At 41.7% G+C, this 20,730-nt stretch overlaps 2 protein-coding genes across 4 annotated transcripts; one reads left to right on the top strand and one right to left on the bottom strand.

Annotated features, from left to right (window-relative positions):
* Window positions 1–11,567: 11,567 nt before the first annotated feature.
* Window positions 11,568–15,299, top strand: LOC116362598 (uncharacterized). Of its 3 annotated transcripts, none has more exons than XM_031816692.1 (6): window positions 11,568–11,618; window positions 11,788–11,881; window positions 12,927–12,974; window positions 13,208–13,277; window positions 13,443–13,575; window positions 14,599–15,299. In XM_031816692.1, exons 2-6 carry the CDS (start codon window positions 11,830–11,832, stop codon window positions 14,944–14,946), a joined length of 651 nt encoding a protein of 216 aa, XP_031672552.1. In that variant the 5' UTR covers window positions 11,568–11,618; window positions 11,788–11,829; the 3' UTR covers window positions 14,947–15,299. The 3 variants fall into 3 exon arrangements, with proteins under 3 accessions (XP_031672552.1, XP_031672553.1, XP_031672554.1); XM_031816693.1 differs by having other exon boundaries at window positions 12,866–12,974; XM_031816694.1 differs by lacking the exon at window positions 13,443–13,575.
* An 86-nt stretch (window positions 15,300–15,385) lies between these two features.
* Window positions 15,386–16,975, bottom strand: LOC116362594 (uncharacterized). The gene is made up of 3 exons (XM_031816687.1): window positions 16,690–16,975; window positions 15,889–16,227; window positions 15,386–15,754 (listed from the first exon to the last, which is right to left on the bottom strand). Exons 1-3 carry the CDS (start codon window positions 16,973–16,975, stop codon window positions 15,588–15,590), a joined length of 792 nt encoding a protein of 263 aa, XP_031672547.1. The 3' UTR covers window positions 15,386–15,587.
* Between the last annotated feature and the right edge of the window lie 3,755 nt (window positions 16,976–20,730).

Genomic DNA, 20,730 nt, shown 5'->3' with positions numbered 1-20,730 from the left:
GTGGGCTAACGTTAATGTGGCGCTAATATTATCATTTTTTATATTGTAAAAAAAAATGCATGCATTATAATAACCTATACATCAAACCGTGCTTCTACACCTGCATTGCTTGCTGCTTGGGGTTTTAGGCTGGGTTTCTGTACAGCACTCTGAGATATCAGCTGATGTACGAAGGGATATATAAATGGATTTGATTTGAAATATGATCCTTGCAAAGATAACAGCAGTAGGCTATTTATCATAATTCTACCGAAAATATAATAATAATAATAATAATAATAAGTGACTCCATAACGCATTAATTATGAATCTTGATATCAGGCAGTAGGATCTATGTGTATTTATAGCGAAAACCTGTCCTGTAAATTTTTTAAATATATTGGACATTATAAACTGGTTGTTTTGAGTCCTGAATGCTGATTGGCTGAAAGCTGTGGTATATCGGAGCGTATACCACGGGTATGGATATACCACGGGTATGACGAAACATTTATTTTTACTTTCCTAATTAAGTTGCTAACCATTTTATAATAAATGTGCGTTGTGTCATGTGTAAGAACAGCTCTTAGCTGTGGTATATTGTCCATATCCATGAGCATTTAAAGAATGGTCTTTTTTCTTCCAGAGTTTAAACGAAGAGGATCCACATGATCATCAAAGTTTGGAAGGTCAAGTCCAGAAAATGAAGAATGATATCCTGGGTTTAAACTATCCAGAAGATAGTGAAGTGAAGGATCCCCTGCCTCAGATCGAGCGGAAGGCTGTGACAAGGAGAAAAGTTAAGGTGAGAGAATAGACTGAGGAGAGAAAGGGAAATCTGGGCTCTTACATGTCCACACTTTAAACCTGTCCAATATGCCATATAACATGTTGTTGTGAGGTTGGAGGGTAAATTGTCCTTACAACAGACTTCCATCTCTTAATATTCAATCACCAATTGTTTACTGTAGCTCTTCTCAAAGGCCTGTATAGCAACGGCAACATACAGTATGTCATTGACTGTATTGTCTTTTTAGACCAAGAGGAGGACCAGTGCCAACAGGTCCACAGTTGAACAGAGCACTGATACTGATGCAGCCGAGAGAGATTTTGTTGATAATCAGAGTGATGAAGATGAGGATAAGGTGAAGAAGAATCCCCTGCCTCAGATGGAGCAGGATGCCGTGAAGAGAAATAAAGTCAAGGTAAGGGAATAGATTGAGCAGAGATGTGGATATTTGTGATATCTTTCATATCTATAACCTGCCCCTATAGCATGTTGCTCTGAGGAAGGTAAATTGCCCATGCAATACCCTTTTATCTCCTAATAGTAAATCTAGGGCTGACCCCATTTGGTCGACAGTTTGGTCAATAGGCTGTTGGTTGACTGGGATTTCTTAAGTCGAGCAGTCGTAAAAAAAAAAATTTCTTCCTGGTGCACATGGACACCTGTCTGATTCGCGCCTGTCTCAGTTGACTAATCCATTGCCAAGGCCACAGGGATGGCATAGTCCATCACGCTAAGACGTGATACTGAAATTGTATATGGTTATATTATGTAACAATAATGGTGCAACACTAATAAATCAAATATTATTTTATAACAAATGCGCTTTCTCCTGCATTGGATACGGTCGCTGTCCGTGGTTCTGAAACATAATCTTCAGTGCTCCGTAGAATTGCCGCCCTTTCCTATGTTGCTATGTGCATAATAGCAAAGTTAACCAGCATATTGGGATTGAGAACAATGTTGCAGAGGCAGCAGCAGCAGCAGAGACGGGGAAACAGCCCTTGCCTTAGCCTAATTGTCTAAGAAAATTGAGGAGAGAGGAAAACCCAACTAAATTAGGTCTATAATCAATAGCCTAATTGTTAAATGTGCCTGGCTTTGTAAATCATCCATATATTACCAGTTAAAAGGGTTTTTCTTTATTTTTTACTATTTTCTACATTGTAGAATAATAGTGAAGACATCAAAACTATGAAATAACACATATGGAATCATGTACGTATCAAAAAAGTGTTAACCAAATCAAAATCTATTTTATATTTAACACTTTTTGGTACCTACATGATTCCATATGTGTTATTTCATAGTTGTGATGTCTTTACTACTATTCTACAATGTAGAAAATAGTACAAATGTATAACAGGCTATGACTATTTCCTTTAACCTGTCACATGTACAGATGATCTCCGCATGTGTGGTTCCCACCATGAAGCATGGAGGAGGTGTGATGGTGCTTTGCTGATGACTGTCTGTGATCTATTTAGAATTCAAGGCACACTTAACCAGCATGGCTACCATAGTATTCTGCAGTGATACGCCATCCCATCAGGTTTGCGTTTAGTGGGACTATCATTTGTTTTTAAACAGGACAATTACCCAACACATCTCCAGGATAAGACAGATATAGCTTCTGTTGCCTGTTTGAGTATTTGTTTAATAGCCTACTGATTCTGTGAGCACCAAGCCTCATGCACCGGCAAAATGTTGAATTAAGCCATTTCACAGATTCGGCTGTTTTTAATCTTTGCTATGCTGTAATAATACAGTGTCACCATCGGGCTCTTTCCTGAGTCATTTGTGTGTCAAACAGTGTGCTTAAAGCATCAGCCAAGCTCAGTGCCTATGTAGGTGATTGTATTCAAACACATAGGCTGTGTCTGATATGGAAAAATACATTTTAACATTAGAACAGGATGACTCTCGGTCGACAAATATTTTTGTTGTTGTTGGGGACAGCCCTGCAATCAGTCTTACCCTTGCTCTACTCAAAGGGCTGTATTGGAATGGCTTCATACAGTATCTACGTGTATATCATTGACTGTATTGTCTTTTTAGGCCAAGAGGACCAAGAGAAACAAAGTGGAGCAGATCACTGATGCAGGTCATAAATGAAACTCTAATTTCACTGAATGTAATCCTTTTGCATGTAAATTTAATTTAGTATGGACATCTATTGAGCAGAGGACTAATAGCAGAGTGCACATGTTATACTTTCTTGGCTACTTAACTTCACAAAGTACACAAAGTTGGCTAATACATATTTGCCTCAGAAGGTTACATGTTTTCTGACTTCTTTACCTTGGTGAATGCTGCTTTGCACACAGGTCCCTCTACATCTGTGGAATTCTCTGGGATGGCAGTTCAGGGGACATCTCACCAGGGACAATCTAATGAGAAGATCCTAAGTGAGTGTGTCTCCAGGGCCTGTCAGACCAGGGCTCTTGACCTCCCGCCAATCGATCCGGATGCTTTCAACCCGATTATCATCCGGTTTCTGGAAAAACTTACTGAGGAGTATGTCCAAACTTCTATTGTAGTATTTGAATGCAATGTCATCTGGAGGATTTTATAAATTGTATGTGTGTTGGTGTGCTTTTTGGTGCTAAAAACATCTAATTATCTCCTATAGGCAATGGAGGCAGTTAAGCATTGGCAGGATGGACCCTGTAAGTCCCTTAACCCTGAAAATGATTCATAGATATATTAATAGATGTTTCAAGAATATTAGATACAAACCTTTTATCTATCTACAGTATCATCCACATTATCACAAACAGTTTCATTCAAAGAGCTTTTTAGTAGCCTACTGCTTTTCATGCTTTCCAATGTATGCCACTTTCATGATTCTCATGAACATATGTGAGATTGTTGGTATCTCTTTGAGGAGCTTGGTTTCAGAGCCCGGCTATGAGTAATTTACCTACACTGTTTCGGTCCTACAGGTGATGAGGGCATTGCTTGCAGAGATGTGCCTGGAGATTGTGCGGTTTGTATCTGAGGCCATCCTGGAGGTCATCATCCCTGCAATTTTCCGTTTTGTACGGATATACAGCCATGTGTCTCCAGTATCCAGCAAGTCTCTGACAGAATCAGAGAGATCCTCTAGCACAAACCTGAAGGTTCGCAAGAGAGGCAGCAGCAAATCCTCAAGGTCTTGCACGGCCAAATCAAGCTCCTCACGTAATGGGTATGTTCAGTCATTCCTAAAGAAACCGGTTTCACCTAACTATTCATAACCCATTTTGTGAAAATATGTTTTGTTATCTGCATAACAGTTTACTCTTAATGACCAGTTTAACTGATTACTGAATGATGTATTAATGTCACTACCGTGTCTACTATTTAATATGGAATGCTGTATTGTTTGCTTTGTATTCTCAAAGGTCTCAGACAGTGTTGCCAAATACTCAGGGAGATGGTGAGTCTATATCATCTGAGCCACTCAGGGACTTTTTTGGGATTACTGAGGACAGTCTCCTCACTGGTGTCCAGGATTCCTTCAAAGAGTCGCTGAACAATGTCCTCTGTATCCAAAGAGAGGACCAGGTAGACACTCAAAGTCTATCCCGGGTTATTGTTGGAGAAGTGTCAAAGAAGGTCAATTCCATAATCTCTGTGGCCATCCAAACTCCCATCTCTGGCCGAATGTCCCCTGTTATTTTTGCCAGTGGTGGTGTCTCCAGAACCAAGGTTGTTGAGGAGATGGTGTCTGGCGTTTCCAACATACTTCAGATGTATATTAATGGGAAGAGTGTTGAGCAGATTGTTGTTCTCAGAGAGGATGGTGTTGAGGTGGATATGACACATTTAACAGGACAGGTCATGACAGCCCTCAGTGGCACTGTTTTGAACTTCAGCAATAAGGAAGAAAATGACCCCGACAAGAGGGAACTGCTTTGTGTTGTTGCTGACCATATGAAGATGCTTGAAGCTTGTAAAAGTCCTGAGGAGATGCTAAAACAAGGAGAGAGCAACCTCAATATCAAAGGTGCCAAATCTAGTCTTCGTCTGTCAACACAAAGTATGGATAGACTACTCACTGAGGAGTTTCAGACCAAGGCCACTGAATCGATCCGGGAGATTGTTAAAAGATTCAGGGGTTGTACATCATGTTGTTCTGGCACTATATCATCTAGTCCAACTCCTCGGATAGGTGAGATCAGAGACCTTATGATTGACCCTGAGGCCTCTGAGTTGGTAAGTACCTTTGTTTCAGACATGGACAATCTTACCCAGTCTATCAGGGCATCCTGCTCTCCTGCACAGAGTGAGCAGATCCTTCTTGAAAACCATCAGAGTAAGATCTGGTCTTACACTGTTGGTTGTTACTACGACATGAAAAATACGCTGAAGCGGATTCTTACCTGTCCAGAAAAAGGGTATCTCGCAAGTACATTTGTGGGGAGCACAAAAGATTATTTCACAATGGTTCCAACTTTGTGCCTAGACATCGGTCATTCGAGTAATGGTGAGGCTGACACATCGGACTCCATTTCTTGTAAACCACTTTTAATAACCCCCTCATCTATGAATGAACAAAAAGGACAAAGTGAGACCCCAAAACCTCTCTTGGCTCTCAAAAAGTATTTGCAAGACCAAGTCCTCCTTGACACCACAAAAGCGATTGCCAGCCAGGTTCTTGTCTTGTATAAGACTGAGGTGATGGAGAAGTTCTCATCTTCTGTTGGAGAGTGTGATTCTGAAGAGTCTCTGGAGGCCATTCTATTTGTGGATGGCATCATGTCTGACTTGAATGATTTCACCAGTTCGTGTTCCCCCTCACCATCTGAGTTGTTAGACAGTGAACAATGTCTCTCCCATCTCACTTTTCCACTTGGTCTGCAGGACAGCACCACCAACAGTGAATCTACCCAGAGTCTTCCAGTTATAAATATGAAGAAACTCTCCAGTGTGTCTTTCCAGACAAAGGCTAGAAAGGCAGTGAGCGAAGCTCTGAGATCTGTCAACCCCTTTACAAACAGCTTACTGGGAGACTCTGAAGCATCTAAATTGCTGGACACTTTTGTAACAGATGTGGAGACTATTGTTCAGTCCATGCAGGCACATCACTCTGAAAATGTCAGAATTTCAAAAGTGAGCACCCTTCATGCTGCTCGTATTATATATCATAGATTTCGAGAAATGCTGAGGCATTTTCTCACTCCCTGCCAAGACTCTGTAAAGGTCATCGATGGTGTTACACCAATACATGATGAGACTCTCAAACAGGCTCCTAGTGAAAGTTTAGATTCTCAGGTGACTTGTAATAGGGATTCTCTTGAAATCCAAGCGGACCTTCAAACCTGTACCAAGGAGGTCATTAGTCAGATCCTCACTGTGTATCAATCTGAGGAATCCATGGAGGAATGCCTCTCTAGCCTAAAAGGAGATACAGAAGACCTGTCCAAGCTTTTGGATGCCGTTGTTTCTCAGATTGACGTCCTTGCCGCCTCCAAATCATATTTATCTGTTGATGACTATGCTGTCAATACACAGGACAATTTGCATGGTGAGATCAACAATGATGAGGAGGAGGCATACTCTAGAAGTCTTAAATCCACAGCCTTTGACAAACTATGTACTGATGAGTTTCAAACGAAAGCCTCACATATGGCTGGTGGGATCCTTCAATCAGGGTTAATTGGCATTGTAAATACCAGCCTTGATGGTAGAAGTGCAGACATTTGTGCAGAGTCCAGTAACGATGGTGATGATAGAGATGTCAAAATCCTTCAGAAGAGTGGAACTCCACCTTTGTTCACCTCTTCTCTGCACACCAATTCTGCAGCATCCAACATCGTCATAAGCATCACTAAAGACCTTAATAGCTTCACCCAGATCACTAAAATGTCTGATGCTTCAGTGTCTGGCCAGTTAGAGAGATCCCTGTCAGCTTCAAACCTTCCTGTCAGTGTTCAGAACAGGGCCAATGTGAAAGGAAAGATCATTTGGCCAGGCACTGTAAACCTGTTCAACAATGTGTTCATCAAGGTCAAGGATTTTTTTGCCCAGCAACAACCGGTCCTCCTAGACAATGTGGTTGAGGCCCCCAAACATGCCGAATCCATATGCAGAACAGCTACTTCTACACAAATGACTTACAGTGAACATGAAGGCAGCCAGACCAGCATGGTAAATTATTCCAAAGCCTTAATTAGTCAGACTTTGATGACAATCCAGAGGAGAGTGTCTATGTCAGAGAGGATGAGCACCTCAGAGAAAGGCCTCTTGACTCGTTCCATCGTGGGCTCCATGTTGGAGGATGTTGACATGGTGAGAACTGATGGACACGAGATACACCGGCCATCCTCCTCAAAGTCCTCCCTGTCCATCACCTCTGCCATGACCAGAGGGTCCCGGAGTGATTTTACAAATTCTCTTCCAGGCACTCCAGTCCCCAATGAGTGGCCTGTTGAAATCTATTGTCCTATCATTAGGAGTTCGGTCATTGATATGAGTGACTCCTCAACTCATTCACAAGGGTCAACAAATTACACAAGGCAAACCATCTCTGCCATAGTTGACACTGTTATGGAGGTCATTCCAAGAGAAGATACGGAACACATAGCCACTGCAGATGATGTCACTTCTTTTACAAGAAGACTTGCGAGACTCAGCCCCAGGGACGGTCTTCAGAACTTCTCACATGAGCTCACTGACAAAGTTTATGAGCTCATAAAAAGTCACAACACCCCCCAGGCTCTTTTTGTGCCAGCTGGCAAGAGCGTGTCTGACTCTATTCTTTTGAAACTGAAGACAGGATTGAATGCTTCTGAAGAATCCAGGGAGTTTCCATCTGACCTTGTATACTCCTTTGCTACGGAGTCAATAAAACGTCTGCTACAGCAGATTGTCTTCTGGCTTCCTCCACCATCACAAGGATCCGATTTCTGCCAAACTATCAGCTCTGATGATTCTCTGCAGGAAACAAGTTGGCTTATGCCGAGCTCTTCTGCCATCTCCGTTAGTTCCTCACAGGTTTACTTTGACACAAAGAGCCTTTTCACCAATATAATGGTCGATCAGGTCATGGATACCTGTTCTGTGGCCTCCAATTCATCAGAAGAATTATCAGAGTTGATGAACATAATCAATGGGTTGTCCCCAACTGATGCTGGAACACTTGACTCTGACAGACCGGCTCTCATGACCACTAGCCGTCAGTCTAGTTCCAAATCATTGCCTGGACCCTCTCTGTCTGGCAGCAGCACACACAACGGTGGAACTGTGGATATTCAAGTTTTAGGAGAGGTGGAATCCAAGATGGACAACAAAGATCTGGAGATGTCTAGTGCCTCTGTGCATCCATCAACTCCATCAGCCATGGTCTCTGATACACATGCATCATTTGACTCCACTAGCAATGACTACACCTCTTTGGTACTTTTACTGATTGTTAGACTGCTGTCAATGATCACCCCTTTCACATTACTGGAATCCTCTGACATTGGTGAAACATCAAGAGTTCTCACAAAGAGGATTCTGTCTGAGTTCTGTGGCACCTCAGGCCTTGAACCAACTCAAGCATACCCCCAGAATCTGAAAATCAAAAAGATTTTCAAGGCTGTCTACAAGGGGCTTCTTCAAGAATTTGGGTCAGAGAAGATGCTCCAGGTTGCAATGAAGTCAACGGATTATGCATTTGACGATGCCCTGGTCAAATCATTAACTAGGGAACTACTAGCTAAATGCAATGAGGCTAGCTCTTCACCTCCCTCCATGACACAGTTGTCATCACACAATGTACTTGGCAGTGACGAGGTAGGTAATTCTGGGATTCTAACAACTTGTAGAAAGGAAAAGAAGAGAGGAAGATTCAGCGCTCTCTGTGGACTCAACCCAAAGGTACATATGTCATCAAAATACACATTTTTAAGATTATTTTTATTCATTATATGTACAGTATGATGGTCTGTATGATGGAACACTGTATGATGGAACACTGATACCCTTTGTGTGCAATTTCTCCTACTGTATAAATGACTGTTTGTTACCCAGTGTACAAAGCAGGTCAATAAGAAGAACCACTGCACTCCAACACCTTCCCAGAACCAGACCCCTGCCGTCAGTGAAACAGGTAAGTCAATACACTCAAATGTGTACTGAACATAAATATAAACGCAACATGCAACAATTTAAAAGATTTTATTGAGTTACAGTTCATATATGGAAATCAGTCAATTGAAATACGTTCATTAGGCCCTTATCTATGGATTTCACATGACTGGGAATACAGATATGCATCTGTTCGTCACAGATACCTTAAAAAAAGGTAGGGGCGTGGATCAGAAAACCAGTCAGTATCTGGTGTGATCACCATTTGCCTCATGCAGCGTGACACTTCTCCTTCGCATAGAGTTGATCAGACTGTTGATTGTGGCCTATGGAATGTTGTCCCACTCCTCTTCAATAGCTGTGCAAAGTTGTTGAATATTGGTGGGAACTGGAACACGCTGTTGTACACGTCAATCCAGAGCATCACAAACATGCTAAATGGGTGACATGTCTGGTGAGTATGCAGGCCTTTCGACATGGGGCCATGCATTATCATGCTGAAACATGAGGTGATGGCGGCAGATGAATGGCACGACAATGGGCCTAAGGATCTCGTGACGGTATCTCTGTGCATTCAAATTGCCATTGATAAAATGCAGTTGTATTCGTTGTCCGTAGATTATGCCTGCCCACACCATAACCCTACAGCCAACACGACGCCCTATACTTGGTCTGTGGTTGTATATATATTTTTTGCATGTTTTTATCCCCTTCTTTCTGGCACTAAACAGTCTAAGCCCTGGGGGGGCCTATGTAACACTTCTGTGTTAAATAGGCGGATTGAGACTGCTAGGCTACCTGCCGCCCTACATTTGTAAATTATGTAGAATATTACAATTTAAATAATAATAATGCAATACTAATTATTCACACTAACTAGGGTCAGTTAAAGAAAATGTTATGTTTACATTTTTCCCCCAGCAATTGTCAATGATCAACAATCCTGCCGAACAGAGAGTGTATGCTCCACCAAGAAGAAACCAAGGAAGCGTTCGCTCATTTCCAGGATGTTTTCAGCTATAGGCAAAGCCTTGTCCAGTCCCTTTACTTCCTGCTATAAAAAGAAGAGCACCTAATCTATATTTCAAAATAAATATTTGAAATTAACATAATTGCATTAATTCTTCATGTTGAGTGTTTTTAATTATATATTATTGGATGATATAAAGTGTAGTAGTAGTGGAAGTTGTATAGTTGACTATATACATACATTAAAAAATAATAAGAATAGTGTGCACTTCTAGGTACAGTTGAAGTCTTATGTTTACATACACCTTAGCCAAATACATTTAAACTCAGTTTTTCACAATTCCTGATATTTAATCCTAGTAAAAAATCGTGGTTTTAGGTCAGTTAGAATTATCACTTTATTTTAAGAATGTGAAATGTCAGAATAATAGTAGAGATAATTATATCTTTCAGCTTTTATTTCTTTCATCACGTTCCCAGTGGGTCAGAAGTTTACATACACTCAATTAGTATTTGGTAGCATTGCCTTTAAATTGTTTAACTTGGGTCAAACGTTTCGGTTGGTCTTCCACAAGCTTCCCACAATAAGTTTACTGAATTTTGGCCCATTTCTCCTGACAGAGCTGGTGTAACTGAGTCAGGTTTGTAGGCCTCCTTGCTCGCACACGCTTTTTCAGTTCTGCCCACACATTTTCTATAGGATTGAAGTCCCCTGACTTGTGATGGCTACTCCAATACCTTGACTTTGTTGTCCTTAAGTCATTTTGCCACAACTTTGGAAGTATACTTGGGGTTATTGTCCATTTGGAATACCCACTTGCGACCAAGCCTTAACTTCCTGACTGATGTCTTGAGATGTTGCTTCAATATATCCACATAATTTTTGTGGATATCACATCAAATAAAACTATAAATAATCGTATCTAAGTCCTTTACAATTTTAGGGGGTAAGTCAAGTGACAGCGAGACATAAACCAATCTGGATAACCCTTCAGCTTTGGATAATAATATTCGACCGTATAACAAAATATCTCTCATCAACCCGAGGTTCAATTAGTTAACGTTCAATTCAGTCCTTTGTTTTTCATCCTTGCATAAAACAATTTCAATATAAGTAACCTTATCTTTAATTGGGATACCAAATACTTCCTGTAAAACACACTCCTTGAATGGAAATAAGACTGACTTACTGATATTCATTTTCCAACCCGAAACTAAGGAAAAGTCTTCAATACAGGAAACTGCTTTAGAAACCTCATTCCTGTCTCTTAAAAATATTACGATTCACCTGGCATTAATAGAAAAACAGAAATGGACATTTACTATCACAGTGACTAGATGAAGAATATTAAACTTGTATACGTTCACATGAACCAGGGTCTCACAAAAAGAAAAGTTCTTACTAGTTGCAAGAAATATAAAGTTTTATCAGATGCAAATAAAACTCAGTCCTGCACAACTCACTTGATAAATCCAGCCTCAGATGATTCTGAGCTTCTTTGTCAAATGCTGTCAGATCCTCCTTGAACCTCAGGTTGTTCTTCTTTAAATAGTCATTTTTCTTTGCACTTTTCCATGTCATGTCCCTCACTGGAGATGAATCTCATGACCACTGGTCGTGGTGGCTGGTTGTTTTCCCCATCTCTCAGCCTACCCAGGCGGTGCACTACATCCAGAGAACCTGCAACAACATTTCGCTCCTCCTATTGCCCTGCAAATGTCTTGCTTTGATGTTCTCGTCAGGTTTTTCTGCTATTCCATAAATTCGAAAGAGTCCATCTCCGACTATACCGGTCATTCTCGTTTACCTTTTGACTCCATTTCAGTGAGTTTCTTCTCCTGCTTTTCAACCTGAATGTTCAATGTTGCGTTCTGCTGCTTCAGAGTTTTTACTTCCTCAGCACTGAAATCAATCGATTTCTTCAGGTTAACGATACTGACAGTGTTCTTTTACACCAAATTCATGATGTTATCTGTACTCTCTTTGATTTTAGCCGTGAGGATGCGGACGATGTTGTCCTGTAGCTGGCTCATTGATGGTTCACTTCTCAGCTTCTTTGGAAGTTGCTCCTTGGTTGGGGTATTCGGGTATGAATCGCATTCACCCCCCTTTTTTACACTGCAAGCATATGAGTGAGTTTCAACAATGCCTCTTTTCTCCTTGGAAGTTTCAACATCCATTATCTCAGCAACAGTTTGGTCATGTCCTGATTACATGCTACTAGCTATGAAGACGTTAGCAGGCTAACTTAACGGCACACGCTGAAACGTTTCGATAGCTAGCTTGTTCGTTGGAAATCGTCAAAAATATGTCAATGGGTTGATAAATTACAAAATTATTCATTGTATGGTTAGATATCGTTTTTTGTGAAAACGAAAAACAAATTCCAACTGCAGTCTAAAACTATAAACTTTATCAGAGAACCCAAAAATTGTTCCTCAGCTAGAAATGTTCCACCCTCTCATGTCGCCATCTTGACCATGTCACTGATTTCATGGAGCTCTCCTGCACATCATTTACACAGCGATGTACTGTAATGCGTACATACATTTGACTTTTGAGTGGCCCGGGGAAATGAGACTTTTTCAAGCTTTTCTAAGCAATTTTTGTATCTCCTTCTTTGTAATACTGTATGTATTCAATCATTTCGAATTGATCACTTCCCACTGGGCACATACATCAATTCAATGTTTATTCCACGTTGGTTCAAAGTAATTTAATTGGAATTACATGGATATTGTGTCACAGTGAATTTTATAATCTGCAGTCAATTTCATTATGTTTTCATGTGCCATGATTCTGACATTTCACATATGATCCCCATAGGATTAGGCTACATAATTACAGTGATGCAGTAAATGTAATCTCAATTCAATACGATGTGCATATAGTGTACATATAGCCATTATAGCTATTAAACCCATGTTCAGTGACTGTAATCTGGGAAGCAAGTGGCCTAATATGTTTGTGACGTTCCATGGAACCCACAGTGTTGTTTAAAACTAGATTCTGATTGGCTTGCAGGTCATTCTACAGTGTAAATTATAAATGAAAACGTGTTTTTATATCAGTGTTACAGATTCACATTACCGAGCATGTCTCAACCCGTACCGCGCTTTTATCTGCCTAAAGGTATCTTCACGCACGACTGGACAGGCCTTTTGGATACGCTTGTCCAAGGTAAGGATATGCGTCAAGCTATAGCCTAAATAACATGGACCAATGTTTTAATGGAGGTAAGCACTACACTTCTGATGGGTTTAAAGATTGTATTACATGATCTAATAGTGAGAAAGTAAACCCCAGCTGTTATTCTTTTCACAGGGAAGGACAATCCCCATTATGTCATGAACGTTTCATTGCTGAACAACCATAGATATTTTCCTCTAATTTGGCTCCTGTTTCTCCAACAGTGAGCAAGACCTGCCAGCAGAGCTCACTGGAGCAGGGAGACATGCCGTCATCCTTTTGGCGCCTGACAAAGTACACTTTTTCTCTTCTAAATAACACTATAGTAACATCTTCTGCACAAAGTTACATTCCTAATTAGATTGGTGTTAAGTGAGAACGAATCCTAAAGATGGTCCAATGGGCATGGTCTGAAGCCTCTCGCCATCTCAGTGTGTTGAACCACCTGATTTCTTGCAGGCTTGAGATTCAGATCCTGCTGAACGATGTTAAGCAGTCGATTAACCACATGCAGGGGACGCTGAACACCATGCAGGGGCAGTGTATTGAGTTGCAGACTGCCATGTCTAAGGTAGTGTCAGATGAGTCTCAGGTACAGAAGAATAAGTCTATGATGGTATGGTGATAATGATTGAGATGGTGATTATAATAATGATGACTAGCGGTACCCCACCCTAAGGGCGGTAAATCATTGGATCTGATTAATTTACACTAATAATAAGCTATTGTCAACTTCCCGTCTATGCTTATCTTGCTCATTGCTCACTGTCAATTGCTGACTGTTATCCTATGTGTTTAACTATTATTGATTTCTCACAGAAAAATAATTTGGTTGCAAATGTACCTGGGGCCATGTAAATAATTGTTAGGCTACTCATTTTGAATCCACCGGTGGCAACTTGTGTGACCATAAAAGTCTGTGTGCGACTGGGCACAGTAAAATCATTTGGTTACTGACCTGCCCTACATCATAGATGGCCCTTCAAGTCAGAACTAGGAAATTCTGTCAGTGAGCATTATGGGTAATTATCCTACATACATACATCTAATACTTTATGATAGCATCATCTCCTGTAGTAACAGTGCCATTCCAAACACAATAAATGTGAAAATGAACAAAGATACAAAATATTGCTAAAGTGAAGAAAATCAGCTCAAAATTGTAGGAGGAAATGCCCCTGCAGCAGGGTGGCTTACGGTATTATAATATATTGTAGATAACATTAATATAATTTGTGTATTTACAGTATCAGTACGCATACAAATGAAAGTATATGCTAGGGAATGATCTACACTGAGTGAACAAAACATTAAGAACACCTTCCTATTGAGTTTCCCCCCCTTGGTGGTGGACCATTGTTGATACTCAGGGAAAAGTGTTGAGTGTGAAAAATCCAACAGCATGGCAGTTCTTGACACAAACTTCTACCATACTCTGTTCAAAGGGACTTAAATATTTGGTCTAGCTATGATTCTGATATGTACAGGTAAATTCATTGTCTATGTGTGTGTGGGGGGGGGGGGGGGGGGGGTCCATGTTTGTGTCCGTACTCTGAGGTGTGTTTGAATATGAATGAGCTGCAGTGTTGTGATGTGTCCTATCCCGTCCTTGCAGAGTGATCTTCCTTGGCCTCATCACATGTCTCAGTTGCTCCTCCTTTGGAGGGAGGGGGACACCACCACGGGACAGCCCCTACACTTATCGCTAGAGATCGAACTTCAGACTCCCTCCAAAACCACTGAACCCTTCAACACACCGAAAGAGTTTATGATGCACACCCTTAGAGGGCGCCGGAACAGGATAACTCCCTCCACCCTCACAAAGACACAGAGGAGGAGGAACTATCCAACACCCAGGGAGAGAGAACGAGTGACCTCAATCAAACACAGCCAGAAAGTGGAGGTGGAAGAGGCATTAGATAGATGGAGGTTACCCCAGAGGCCATTCCTCCTGTTCATGTGAGCAAGAAAGAGCAGATGGCTTCTGATCAGCCAAATGGCAGGCAGAGGGAGAGGTCATAGTGATTCACACCCACAGAGAAAGACAACCCACACAAGCTCTTAGTTGAGATGAACCACACAGAGGTAGAGGCAGAGGGCTTTCAGGCCTAGCAAGTCCCATTTACTTAATGATCATTTTTCACTGTCTTCAACCCTCAAGAACCAGGGTGAGTCTGGGTCACCCTTTTACTGGGCAGATAGAACTTGCATATCGTCAAAGACTAGGCCGAAACGTTAATCTTTTAACCTTGCTTGAATAAAACAATGCATTTTTTATAGTGAGCAAGAGTTGGGCTTTTTCCTTTTCTATGATGATTCAAATATTTGGTTGCACCTCAACTCAACGTTGGTTCAGCGCCCTCTGTTTTTGTTGTCAAATAAGACATGTTTTTTTTAAATGTACAAAGCAAATTATTCAAAGCATCAACATTGGGATGTGTCCCACTTATTTACACAACCTAATCCACACTTGCAAAGTGAAAGTTTATAGAAAAGTTAAGAAATTAAGTAGTAAACAGAAGAAAAGCAGAATTGAGTTCAATTATAATGTGAATCATTTAATGCTCTATGGTTCAATCCCTTTTCTGCAGGTGTGATGAATAATTAATATTGTTCCTCCTCTTCCTTGTGGCAGGCGCAGCAGCACACTGCCCTCCAAAGCCTGCAAAATAATCGCCGGACTGCCCCTTTCCTAGCTCTGCATGGAACATCCAGTGTTACGTCCTTGGTGACGTGTGGGGTGACATCCGGGATGACCACAGCAACATCCTCTGGAAAGGGAAAAAAGAGGATCAGAATGTAAACTAATGCAAACCGTAGCTTCTTAACACTGGCCAGTTGAAAGGTTCTGCTAAGATGTCATGACAAACGACACCTGTCAGAGTGCTCTCTAAGTGTTACTCACCTGCTTGGATGTCAGCTGGCAGAGTGGCGAAGACGGCCATCGTGAGAGTCCTTTCTTCAGGTGTGACGTCCACAACCTCCAAGAGGGAAGAGATGGGCTCTGCCTCTGTATTAGGGGTTATGTCCACAACATTCAGGTGGGAAGAAGCCGGGTCTGCCTCTGTATTAGAGGCGATGTCCACAACATTCAGGTGGGAAGAAGCCGGATCTGCCTCTGTGTTAGAGGTGATGTCCACAACATTCAGATGGGAAGAACCTGGGTCTGCCTCTGTGTTACTGGTGATGTCCACAACATTCAGGTGGAAAGAAGCCTGATCTGTCTCTGTGTTAGTGGTGATGTCTACAACCTCCAGGTGGAAAGAAGCCTGATATGCCTCTGTGTTAGTGGTGATGTCCTCAACCTCCAGGTGGGAAGAACCTGGGTCTGCCTCTGTGTTAGTGGTGATGTCCTCAACCTCCAGGTGGGAAGAACCTGGGTCTGCCTCTGTGTTAGTGGTGATGTCCACAACCTCCAGGTGGGAAGAAGCCTGATCTGCCTCTGTGTTAGTGGTGATGTCCTCAACCTCCAGGTGGGAAGAACCTGGGTCTGCCTCTGTGTTAGTGGTGATGTCCACAACCTCCAGGTGGGAAGAAGCCTGATATGCCTCTGTGTTAGTGGTGATGTCTACAACCTCGAGGTGGGAAGAAGCCGGGTCTGTGTTATGGGTGACAACAACAATCCTGATGAGCTCTACTACTACAAGGAACCAAGATGTCATCAGAACAGGCATCTGTCAGAGTGCTCTCTATCAGTGCTACTCACCTGCTTGGATGTCAGTTGGTAGTGTGGTGGAAGCGGCCACCGCGAGGACAGTGGGGACTGGTAGGGTGGCTGCAGGGGGCTGGAAGCAGCTCTGCACCTCGTCCGCCACAAAGGCACAAACAGAGCTCGTATAAAAAGGGCTCTGCAGGTCATCGGTGGAGAAGGACTGACTGATTCTCCCGAGGATCGACCACACAGAGTCAAAAGCAGCAGCCCGGGAGAAAGGGATGTGAGGGGAAGGGTCCTTTAACATGCAGGAGAGCTTCTCCACTACGGCCGCCACCATGGCCCACGGCCATCCCGCTTATAAGGATTGGGTGCTCTGAATGGCCTTCCTCTGGCTGAAGCCACAGGGCCAGGAGGAGCCTGGGCCCACCTCCACCACCACCTGAGATGGGCTGAGCAGGTTGCTTACTGGGCTCTTTGGACTGCTCACCCAGAATGCTCCTCACAGCTCTCTCCACGATGCTGTGGACCTTAGGATCGCTGAAATCAACAATTTACAATATTCCAAGCTCTAAATTGACACAGGAACACCTTTGCAAAGATATTCGGTTAAAAATAAGAGTATGATTTGGATTGTATGAATAATAGTGTAGTAAACAGTATCGCCCAGCGCGGGAACTTTGGTGTTTGGAAAGTATCCGTTATAAGTCTCCATGACACGTATCACTTCGTTGTCTTGTTGGTAATAGTAAAAATGCATGACAGTCCGCATTGTAATGGTCTAACAGGTGTTTTTCATGTTGTTTCTCACATTAAACAGACATTTGAGATCGGAATTGCTTACAGTTGTACCTACGACCTCAACACCCAATCTACTCACACGCGCAAATACTCACATTCAGACTCATACATACAGCTGTCCTCCCCTTACATTCTTTGGTCTCTATTTTTTTACATTTGTCAGAGAAAACGACTATTTTGTGTATATTGCACCTTGCACTGACTTTACTGAACTCTGGAGAAAACGAACATTGCTGCTGGGTGAGGACATCTGACAATGTGCTCTCTCCCGTCCATTAGACATTTTGTCTGCAGGACTCGCTCTTTTTCACTCGGTCCACTCGTCCAAGTGCCGATGTATTTGTGGCATGATGTGAACAGTACAAATTTGTTGCACTACCAAGGTCTAATGGTTTTAAATGACTGTTTTGTATTGTCTGGAAACTCACTTGTAGAATTCGCTTGCGGGTAGGTCTCTTAAAAAAGAGAAGCTGTACAATGTTATTAAACCGAGGTGCCTAGTTATCTTCTTTTGTTGATATCAGGTAACGTGCAACCTAACCCTGGCCCTGATATACAATGTCTCCAAACCCCCTCTGATTTTAAATCAAGATCTGGTTTTGGTATTTTTCATTTAAATGTACGCAGCCTGTTGTCAAAAATTGATGGGGTTAGGATTTGGGCTAAATCAACTGATGCTGATGTAATTGTGTTTTCTGAAACCTGGCTCAGCAAGTTCTGTTTTTGTGGTTACAATGTTTATCGCACTGATTAAAGAGGTGGGGGTGTGGCTATATATGTAAATACAAAAATTCCCTGTAAGTGTGGCAAAGTCTGAAACTATATGTAAACAGTTGGAATTTCTTGCTTTGAATATTGACGTTTCAAAGGGTCTCTCTATAACTCTCTATAACTGTGATTGGCTGTTATAGACCCCCCTGTGTTCTCGATGATGCATTTTTCTTTGACACACCTTATGTCTAAACTTCTAAATTACCGTGAAATGAACTTGATTGGTGATCTCAACTGGTGTTCGTTAAAGCCTGTGTCTGATGATTTAAAAAATGTTTTGTAATTCTATGAATCCTACCCAGTTGATTAACTCACCCACTCGCCCAAATCTTAAATGCCCAGATCAATCTACCCTGATTGATTTGATATTGACAAATGTTCCACATAAATATTCTGCGGTTGGTGTTTTCTGTAATGATTTAAGTGACCATTGTGCTGTTGTTGCTGTTAGAAATACTAAGGTTCCTAAGACAAACCCACGTTTTATTCATAAGATACATTTGAAGTGTTTTAATGAGCAGGCTTTCTTTCATGATTTGTTTTATTTTGACTGGAGCAGATTGAGTTTATCCCTGATGTGGAAACTGGAGCAGATTGAGTTTATCCCTGATGTGAAACTGGAGCAGATTGAGTTTATCCCTGATGTGGAAACTGGAGCAGATTGAGTTTATCCCTGATGTGGAAACTGGAGCAGATTGAGTTTATCCCTGATGTGGAAACTGGAGCAGATTGAGTTTATCCCTGATGTGGAAAATGGAGCAGATTGAGTTTTATCCCTGATGTGGAAACTGGAGCAGATTGAGTTTATCCCTGATGTGGAAACTGCCTGAAATTCTTTCATGATGGTTTTTCCCAAATAGTAAACAAACATGCCCCATTCTCCAGGTAGAGTTAAAGGGCGGGTTAATCCATGGTTTTTCTCTGAGCTGTCTTGTATTATTCACGACGGTATTCTAGCCTGGGCTAAAGCAAGGAAATCATGTTCTGATGCTGATTGGCTTATTTTTAGACAGTTATGAAACAAGTGTTATTTTCTTCTCAGGAAGGCCAAATCAGAATATTTTATGTCTGTTACCGTCGCTCCAAAGGCGCCACCTAAGTTGTCCAAGACTAAGGTGGAGTGGGGTCCACGTCCCGCACCAGAGCTGCCCCCACGGACAGATGCCCACCCAGACCATTCCCTATGGGTGTAGGTTTTTGCGGCCGGAGGCCGGAGATTTTTTTATGTCTCTATTTTAGTTTGGTCAGGCGTGAGTTGGGGTGGGCATTCTATGTTTTGTTCTGTGTGTTAGATTTCTATGTGTTTGACCTGGTATGGTTCCCAATCAGAGGCAGCTGTCAATTGTTGTCTCTGATTGAGAACCATACTTATGCAGCCTGTTTTCCCACTATGGTTTGGGTAGTTGTTTTGTGTGTATTGCACCTTGCAGAACTGTTCGTTTGTTGTGTTGTTGTTTGTTCAAGTATTCGTATTTATTAAAAGTATTATGAATACTTACCACGCTGCACCTTGGTCCTCTTCTCCTTCTCCCGACGACAATCGTTACAGACCCGAATGTTTTGGAAGGCTATTAAGTCTATATCTGGTAACAGTAATGTTAATGAATTACCGTCATGTGTTTTGAAGGACTCTGTTGCTGTATTGACAAAACTGAATTGTTTCAATGAGCACTTTGTATCATCTGGTAGGCTGTTTGATTCAGTGTCCTCTGTCTATGTACAACCCTTTGTGGATGAACCAGTGAGAGCTGGTCAAACTTTTAGCTTTTTTGCCATTCTCGGTGCAGGTGGTCCATAACGCCCTGAAATCCTTACATCAGAGAAAGCCTGCAGGTCCTGATCTTTGAATCCCTGCTTTTTAAATCTGGCAGCTGATTTCATAGCTGAACCACATATCTGTTCAAATCTAACCCTGGAATGTAATGAAATTCCAAAGATCTGGAAATCAGCATTTGTCCTACCACTTTTAAAAGGGGGATATCCTTCTCTTTTAAATAATTATAGGCCAATCTCAAAGCTGTCACCCCTGGTGAAAATACTTGAAACCCTTGTGAGTGAACAGATAAATTAGTTTTTATTTACTCACTCTATTTTATTAATGTACCAATCGGGCTTCAGGAAGAACCATAGCACAATTACAGCAGCCATGAAGGTTGTAAATGATATCACTGAAGCCCTTGACAAAAAAGAGCACTGTGTCTCACTTTTTATTGATCTCTCTAAGGCTTTTGATACAGTTGATCATGCTATACAAGGTAGAGATGTCGAGTGTAGGTCTTTCAAGAGCATGCTTGCATGGTTTGGCTAACTATCTGTCTGATAGAACTCAGTGCACTCAATTTGATGGGCTTATGTTTGTTAAATGTCTGTCTTTAATGGTGTGCCCCAAGGCTCTGGACCTGGTCCTCTCTTATTCACAAATATATAAATGATTTAGACAAAAATGTCCAAAATGCGCACTTCATTTTATGCTGATGATACTGTTATTTACTGTTGTGCCTCGTATCTTACAAAAGCTTCCCA

Source organism: Oncorhynchus kisutch, unplaced genomic scaffold (assembly GCF_002021735.2).
Source record: "Oncorhynchus kisutch isolate 150728-3 unplaced genomic scaffold, Okis_V2 scaffold853, whole genome shotgun sequence".
Lineage (NCBI taxonomy): Eukaryota > Metazoa > Chordata > Actinopteri > Salmoniformes > Salmonidae > Oncorhynchus > Oncorhynchus kisutch.
The sequence above is the reverse complement of the archived record's forward strand: the minus strand, read 5'-3'. Positions and strand labels throughout refer to the sequence as shown.